The 9,205-nt window shown below is 41.5% G+C and overlaps 1 protein-coding gene across 1 annotated transcript; it reads left to right on the top strand.

The window, feature by feature from the left end:
• The first annotated feature begins 308 nt into the window (after positions 1–308).
• Positions 309–9,173, top strand: LOC308281903 (putative RNA-binding protein Luc7-like 1). The gene is made up of 10 exons (XM_080722244.1): positions 309–884; positions 2,039–2,133; positions 2,358–2,456; positions 2,643–2,753; positions 3,119–3,262; positions 3,603–3,779; positions 3,988–4,175; positions 4,279–4,308; positions 6,801–6,959; positions 7,859–9,173. The coding sequence occupies exons 1-10, from the start codon at positions 824–826 to the stop codon at positions 8,091–8,093; spliced, it is 1,299 nt and encodes a 432-aa protein (XP_080578370.1). The 5' UTR covers positions 309–823; the 3' UTR covers positions 8,094–9,173.
• Positions 9,174–9,205: the final 32 nt, after the last annotated feature.

Below are 9,205 nucleotides of genomic sequence, written 5' to 3'. Positions count from 1 at the left end.
GGGTACTCAAAATGTCTGGGTTCACATTCTGGCTACTAGACAATCAATGTAAAATGTGTTATTAAACAGTAAACGAATACAATTCAATTCAATTCAAAGGAGCTTTATTGGCATGAGAAAACACGTTTTACATTGCCAAAGCAAGTGTCACAAATAAAATAAAAACAGCTCGGGGACATATGGGGAACATTATACAGTTGGAGGGGGTACAGCATTGTGTAAACAGAGCTATGTGAATACAAGGCAAAATAAAGTACCCCATACGCCAGAAAACTGCCGCACTTCCTCCAGGCGCAGAGCGCGGTACGACGCCTACCAAAAAGATAGGAAGTCGAGAGAAGAAAGAAAGGACATTGAATAAAAAACTTGCCAACTTCTAGCTCAAACTGCTAGAAGCGTAGCAAATGCCGTGCTCAACATTTCACTTACAGTACAACTGACTTATTTATTTTTTATACAAAATCTTATTTTCCAACAAAATTCTCTTTAGCTCATTCACCGGGGTGGTCTGTGTGTGTGTGTGTCTCAACTCAACCACACGAGCACAGTTTGTAACTGAGACGAAGACGAGGTGGATCCACATCACCATCATCATCCAGACACTCTGGAAACAACGTTAGACCTTCTGTCCATCACATTACATCTACATATAAACACCTCGAGGGATAATAAACCAAGCAGAACATTTGTCGAGGGGTTTAGGCTGGTGTTTTCGAGAGAACTTGGGGGGGCTCCTCTCGGTAAAAGTTGTCCGCGGTGGTCAGAGGACCAGACTGAGGCCTGCATGTGTTGAAGAGCATCGTGGATCAACACCGGGGACAACATGTCGGCCCAAGCCCAGATGAGAGCGATGCTGGACCAGCTCATGGGGACAGGGAGAGATGGTAAGCAGCCCCCCTGCGGCTGGTGTTGACGACAACCACGGTTATGATCCGTACGTCTCAGACCTGACAGGCTAAAACGAGGCTAGCCTTCAACTGCGTTGGCATTTTAAGGCTAGCCCCGTTAGCAGCTAGCATTAGCCTGCCAGACCTACTAATGATGAGGCATGCCTTGCTAACCTAGCCCGGTAGCTAACTTGGCCACTCGGGTAGCTAACTTGGCCACTCGGCTAGCTGGCTACCTGTTGTCTGTTGTGATGCTGAGCGACGTCAACTAACTATAATTGGTTCTCAAAGTGGGGTCCGGGGACTCACAGAGTTCCAAGGGGTCCCCAGCTAAATGATAGTTGGGAACCAAATGCACCCTTATGGGTTTGTACCATAGTGGTTTGTACTCAGAGTGTACAAATGGAACGGATCCATTTGGTTTCATTTGTACACTCGAGAGATAAATTATCATTGATTTTACTATACAAATTGGGGTCTCAGAGGAGATAATGATATTAAATGGGGGCCCGTATTCTAATTCCTGTCAAACTGGGGGTCCTTGAAATTGAAATGGTTGGGATTTTCATACTGCACATACAGTATGAAACAGCTGCTACTTTTAAATGCATTTTGAGAAGAAACAATGCTGCTATTTGATCCAAAAGCTTTATATACTGTACGTGTATATATAATGGCACAATGCATCATAGCTCTGTTTACACAATGCTGTACCCCCTCCAACTGTATATGTTCCCCATTTTCAACTGTTTTTATTTTATTTGTGACACTTGCTTTGGCAATGTAAACGTTTTCTCATGCCAATAAAGCTCCTTTGAATTGAATTGAATTGAATCACTGCTATAGCGGTAAAAATCTTCTCTTATATATGCGTCCCTGTCATATCTTTTCAAATGAAAAAGTTTGAGAAGCACTGCTTTACACAAAAGACAGTAAAGTAAACACTGAGTGTCAATGCCCGTGATGTTTTGCGTTTACTCCCATGACCAACCTGCGGCCCCTTATTTGTACAGGAACATCACTTTGCAATTTAATCAGTTTGGTCTGTATCAAAATCGCTTGCACCTCCTTCATATCAGCATGTTTTACGCTTATAGAAATGTTTTTCATGGATATTACATGTTTTTCCTGAATTGTATTTTATTTTATAGGAGACAGCATGCGCCAGAGAATCAAATTCTCAGATGAGCGGGTCTGCAAGAGTCACCTTTTGGATTCATGTCCTCATGACATTCTGTCAGGCACTGTGAGTATCACTTCAAGTTCAGACCCATATCTTTGTACCCAGCACTTGCTTGTAATCCATGACAGCTGTTTGAGATTAAATGGACAGAAAATATGTCACAATTAACACTAGTGTTCTTATGATCCATTTCCAAACGCCTAGAAACGTAAATTATTTACATTTAATGGATATTTCAGTTTCACCCCACATTGATGTATTGATCATTGTCATTTTGTTTCCTACAGAGAATGGACTTGGGGGAGTGTGTGAAAGTACATGACCTGGCCCTTAGAGCGGACTTTGAGATTGCCTCAAAGCAACAGGAGTACTTCTTTGAGCTGGATGTGAGTTATGTTACTGTCAATCACACTGATAATCTGTGTATTGGTACATTTGTTTGTCTTTTTTTCTTGTTTTAAATTATGACATAATAGTGACACCTTCGCATAGGAAACGTGACTGTGTACAATTTCACATGTATAAAAAGTACAGTTGAAATAAACATTCATGGCTTTGGTGATTTTGCACAGGCTGCAGAGCATCTTCAGTCTTTCATTGCTGACTGTGACCGTAGGACTGAGTTGGCCAAGAAGAGACTGGCTGAAACACAGGATGAGATCAGTGCTGAAGTCGCAGCAAAGGTGACTATTAGGGATGTAAAAATATTTCGACTCCATTATCGACTCATGCACACAAAAAAGTTTTAATGGCTTGTTCAAAAACGTTATGAATGTTAATGTTTTCCAAATGGGAGAGGAACGATGTGTGTGGGTGTCTGTGTCAGAGTCTGTGTTAGTGCATGTCTGCACGGACTCCATAGGAGTGCGCGCGGGCAGGCTGGATTTTGTGTACCTCCTCCTGCTTGCCTTGTGCATGCTTGAAACGAAAGCTATCTTAGAAATCAAATGGCTGGGCCCCAGGCAGCGTGTGATGATTTTGTCAAGATCGACGATAAAACGACACAAAGTAGGCCTAAACATTTTTTTTTGCTTTGTATGACAATCAGGCTGAGCGTGTCCATGAGTTGAACGAGGACATAGGGAAGCTGTTGGCGCGGGCAGAGCAGCTTGGTGGTGAGGGTAATGTGGACGAGGCCCAGGAAGTTTTGGAGCAGGTCGAGAAGACCCGGGCCATGAAGAAAGAGGCAGAGGTGAGAGAGCCATGAATGGTGTTACTTAAAAGTGTTAATAAAAAGCTGCCAACCAATGCATACACTATTCAGTCCTTAAGCAGTTTGCTGAAATATTTATTGTCACAAAAATACTGATCTGGTTAAATTTCAGATGTGTTCACCTCTCTACCATTACCTTTTTGTCTCTATACTCTTCTCTGAGAATAAAGCAAAACGTTTTACAAAACAAAAACATGAAATTATGTTAAGTAATGATGTTGAATTCACAATAATACACAATTTTCACATGCCATTAGTAAAAGGCAACAGGTGACCAAGGACAGTTCAAAATCAAAAAGAATGTTTTCCATTCCTATAGGATGTGTACAGGAATTCTATGCCAGCCTCCAGCTTCCAGCAACAGAAGCTGAGGGTGTGCGAGGTGTGCTCAGCCTACCTGGGTCTCCATGACAATGACCGCCGTCTGGCTGACCACTTTGGAGGCAAACTGCACCTGGGTTTCATCGAAATCCGTGAAAAGCTTGACAGGCTACGGGTAAACCATATTTTTATATCTACACGTGTTAGTAAGCAAAGTGGCAGAATTGTTACCTATGCCTGAGAGGCTAAATGTGCTGTTTCCATATTATCTACTACCCTGTGCAAATGCACAGGGTTAGGATTATGCATAATTAATTATATTCGGCTCAACTATAAGATAAATGGTTACAATGTTGCACTGGGTTTGTTATTTTCTTTAACAGAAAGCAGTTGTTGAGAAACAAGAGAGAATGCGATTGAGAAGAAGGGAGGAACGTGACAAGGAGGAAGAACGCGAAAAAGAATGGGAGTTGGAGCGTGAACAAGAGAGGGAGAGGGAGAGAGAAAGCGAGCGTGAAAGGGAGCGAGAGTGGGAGAGGGAGAGAGAAAACAGGGAGAGAGAACGAAGGAGGTGAGTTACTGTTATGACGACAACCATATTCGCACCAAAAAGTATCTTGTGTCATCAGAAGGCTGCAAATGAAACTCCATCTTTGTCTGTGTTTGCTTCTCAGGTCAAGATCAAGAAGTGGAGAGCGATACAGGTATGCCTACTTGCTTTGAAAGTTTTTTATGAGCATACATTGATTGGTGAATGAGTGTGGTTTCATTCGAGAGAGAGAGCGAATGAATAATTCTCTCCTGATCAGCGCTCAGTAAGGATCTTATCAGCCATACAGGACTTGCGTACTACACAATACACATAATTATAAACAGACCTGGGACCCTAGGTGATAGAATCTGAACCGATCCGAACTAAATCTGAACTAATAAAACAAACTTGAAAGGGTCTCTTATTGTCGTGGATCATACACCAGCAAAGGAGGCCGTCAATGGAGAGAGCGGTAGAGCAAAGTGGTTGAATAACTTGGTGACATGATTTTAGCATAACAGTAACAAAACAAACAAATAATCTGATTATGGCTATAGCATACATATTAATGGAAAACTCGGTACTAAATAACATCTAGGCTCATTTCCCTACTTATATTGATCAGAAATGACTTTCCATGGGGTCTATTAGGCAGAATTGCCCCTGTTCAGTTCCCCCAGAAGAAGCCCTCCTAGCATAGAGTGGAGCCCATAAGCCTATCGTATTTACACTGTTTGTTGCGGTCAAAATAGTTTTTCATGAACGTGTTACTAGTTGTCGTTACAATAAAACACATCCATGCATCGGTTGTCACACACGAGCTGTCAGTCTCAAAAATCCCAGTTTTTGGGGTGAACTGCCAATCAAAGTGACTGTACTGGCCACTCTATGCTATGAGTGCTGCAGGGTTCTCATGGGCTTTTCTGCCTAATAGAAAAATTAGGAAAATTAGCCTAGATTTTATTTAGTCTGGAGTTGTCTTTTAAGACTGAACGAGATGCAAAGCCCCAACATGTAGCCTAAAAAAGCAGATGACTTGTTTGCCCTGATTTAATACTTTATTTTTGGCAAGTGACAGCCCTTCATGATGGAGCAGATATGCTTTAGGAAACTATAAAACCAGGACCATCTAGCTGTGAGGCAACAGCGCTACAGACTCAACCGTGCCCCCGTGAATCGAGTTTCTAGGTGAAAGTATGAAGGAATAGGAAGGGTCCAAAGTTGTATCAATTAATTTTTTTATGTTAAATATCTAAAAAAGGAGTGATTATATGCACAATTCATGTCACATTAAAGCACTATAAATGAAAAAGAGTTCATAATATGCATCTGACTGCTTGTGTTAACTGATGCAGTATAGCCATGTGCAGTAATACAGAAGATTTAGATAAATTGTAGTATCAAATCAATTTTAGGTGAACAGGGTTTCTGCTAGACATTTTCTTGGCCAACTAACGTGACCAGTGAGATTGTATTTCTCCGGCCAAATGATAAATTCATCTGCTATAATGTAATAAACGTCAGTGCATGTGCAGTGAACCATCCAGCACACTCGTTACACCTTGTTAGTGTGCAGCAGCAGCGTTTCTTTCCAATTTATCAAAGATGCACTGTGCTGCTCCTGCATTTAGTTTCCTAAAGCATATCTACTCCATCATGAAGGGCTCTCACTCTCCAAAATTAACAGATGATTTGGCCGTTTAGTGAAACTGAGAAATATGTCCAGATGTTCGCTTTCAAAATCCCTTTTTTAATTCACGTGTATTTCAATACCTTTCTCAGCCACTTCTCTCGTAGTGATAGCAGTTAGACTATCAGCCATGTAGTGTTAATGCACAGTGTAATGCGCATGTCAATGATCCTGTAAGTAATTTTCCCACAGACCCACACACCCCATTTAAGACCATAAAAGGCAACCTTTAACATCCAACATCAGATGAAAAACATAATCATGTAATGAGAATAAGAAATTACACATTTTAACGTCAAGACCAAAGGCTAATAAAACATGGAAAGGATATTATATAGCCTAAGCTAAGCCATTTACATGGAACTATTGCTCGCTCACCTTTGCGAGGTAAAAGGATGATGCAGGAATCCTCGGATAATTCAATCAGAGCTTTATTGATTACTGAGGGGAATCCGTCTTTTGGACAAACTTATCCTATCCACTGTACCATACCTTACCATCTGATAAGATACCTTATCTTATCAGATGGTAAGACCACATTCATGTGATGCAGCCAATATTATAAATTAATAGCGCAGCATTGGAGTTTGTAATACGCAAAACTGTGGCCACACTCGCAGAAACAGCAAACATGCTCCATGCTGATGGACCTAATGAGTTGCGTTTGCATCGTCTACTGTATAATATGCATCCAAATGAACGAAAGCGTGAAAGTAACAGTTTATGGAAATGAACGAATCGTTCACGATTCATTCTTGTGATTCGTTCTTATGAACTAATCACTCATGAACGACACATGACTAACGTCCACCAAAATCCACGGACAAAAGGAAATGTGATGAATCAGACTCTGTATGTGGAAAGGTGCTGATATGCGCAATATAGGTACAAATGATGCAGACCCAAGCTTAGTAAATGAGGCCCATTTTCCTTGTCATCTAACGCGTTCCTGTCATTCCATGTAACTATCCCAGGGATGGAGGCAGCTCGTCTTCCCATCATTCAAGGCGGCACCACTCTTCTCGTTCCAGAGAAGAGGGGGGTGGTGAACGGGACCGGGACAGGGAGAGGAGGCACCGACACAAGGACAGGCATCGCTCACGCTCTCACTCTCACAGGAATAAGAAGAAGAGGTGAGGCTGTCTCTCTGTTGGCTGTTGTGTCTGAAAACCCTGGCTGCTATGCAGAATACATCTTGGATTATGAACTGATCTGAGACCATTTCTTCCCTTTATGTAACTGAAATTCACCAGTCAAGTACAGAGATCAGTGCCACATTCTAATATGTTACATACAGTATGAGGCTTAGGTATCTCTATTTTATTTTGGATCATAAAGGTGTATTTGCCATACATAATCAAGCAATCAAAACTTTTATCAATTTATCAGTGCCCAGTGGTGGTGGCTAATAGTCAATTGTCTGCGTGTGGACTACTGTTAAAACAGTGTTCAACCCTTTTCATATCAACGTCCATTATTTATTCAGCATTTGAGCTGTGGACCACCATTTGATGAGATTTAGCCTCTCAGACCTAGCCTGGAATCTTTGGAATCCGCCAGCTGGCCTGCTCAATTGTGAATCCATTTCCTCACTCCAAAGAGTTAGGTGACCAATCAGGACCCACTATTGGTCTTGTCTAACCAATTGTGTATATAGCCATTTTTTTGCAACCCGCCCCTTGGAAAAAAACCTTCCATATAGAAGTACCAGATCAGATCCATGCAGTGATATAGTCTGGCTACACAAGGCTATCTCAGATCCAGAGCTTAGAATATTTTGTTGTCGTTGGATGAGACAATTCCACACATGCTGTATTGTCTAATTGTGTAGACTTGTAAATTAAGTAATGCAGATGTTTAACAATAATTTAACTTGGACCACTTGATTTGTTATAATAATAGTATTGTGAGTGCTTGGGGCTGTCTTTACTATGAACACATGTCAATGTCATTGTCAATATGCTGGAGTGATGGATGAAATGGCTCGGTCTCCAATGTGATCCTTTTTGTGTGTGGTTCATCTTTTGCTCAGGTCCGACTCCTCCAGAGACAGATCATCTAACACCCGCGACGGAGAACGCTCCCTGTCCCAGGAGAGATGGAGAGAGAGTGGAGGAGAAGGACGGCGAGAGGAGAGGGTGGAGTTCGGAGACAGGAAGAGGTCCACCTCCCCGGACATGGCCAAGGCCAGGGAACGAGAGAGATCCCTCTCACTTGAGAGAGATAGACACTCCAGCTCTGAAGAGAGAGAGTCTGGGGAGATATGAGGCAGAGAAACAATCGAAAGATTGGATTTGGATATATTGTTTAGTTGAAGGATCAGGATGAGTCCAGGAGTGTGTGTGTGGGCGTGCATGCGTGCGTGTCAGTACTGTATGTGTGTTCACGTTCAAAATGGGGCATATACATTTACATTATGGGGATGGGGTAGGATCTGGACCGGGAGACTGATGAGCTCATTGGTGGAAAAGGTCACTTGCAAAGAAAAGATGTATGTAAGGAAATGAATCTGAACGCAGGTGACTTAAGATCTTGTAATGCTGTTATGACCAGGAAGCAGTTCTTTTATTCTCTAAACCCATCTTGTGTAGACTTCATTGGATTATGGCAGTGGTTCTCAAACTTTTTTTTTTTTTTTTTTTTTCAAGGACCCCCATAACTCTGAGATTGTGCAAATGGAACCAAATGGACCTGTTTGGTTCCATTCGTACCCTCCCTTTGGAACCCCCTCAAGGAACCCTGAGGGTCCCTGGACCCCACTTTGAGAACCACTGGGTTATTGTAAGGACGGGTGTGAAGAAACACAAGACCTACTTTTAAGTTTGTGTTTTATTTTACTTAAGATATTTTTTTATTATCATTAGTAAGACCTTCATTGTTAATACTGTTTTTCCTCTGTGTTCCATTTGGGGATCTGATGTCAGTTTCAAATAAAGGGTTGACTAGCGGTGGAATAATTTACATACATTATTAGACTCATTGATGTGAAAACACCCTGAACAAAGCATTTTTAATGTTTGTATTTAGAAATATGCCTTACCATTCTCATCTTAAGGGCAAGTATGTCCTGCTTATTGAAATATGGCACCCCAGCGTTGATTGTCTATAAATTATGATTAGAGTGACGAGCCTATACTTGGAAAAATAGACATACTTGACCTGTGATGAAATCCAAGTTTCTCCAATACTGGACTTGTTAAAGTATTTGCCGTGCACATGCATTTTCTGTACTGGTATTTTTTTGTTGAAGCCCAATAAACTGACTTGTTTTCCTCTTTTGCTGTGATACACGTTGGATGTTTGGGGGATCTGTACTTTGCTGTGCCATCTAATATGAAGTGAATAAAAGCTTCTGCTTCCATTTATATGAATGGGTGTC

Source organism: Nannobrachium achirus, assembly GCF_963921795.1.
Source record: "Nannobrachium achirus genome assembly, chromosome: 3".
NCBI lineage: Eukaryota > Metazoa > Chordata > Actinopteri > Myctophiformes > Myctophidae > Nannobrachium > Nannobrachium achirus.
The sequence above is the reverse complement of the archived record's forward strand: the minus strand, read 5'-3'. Positions and strand labels throughout refer to the sequence as shown.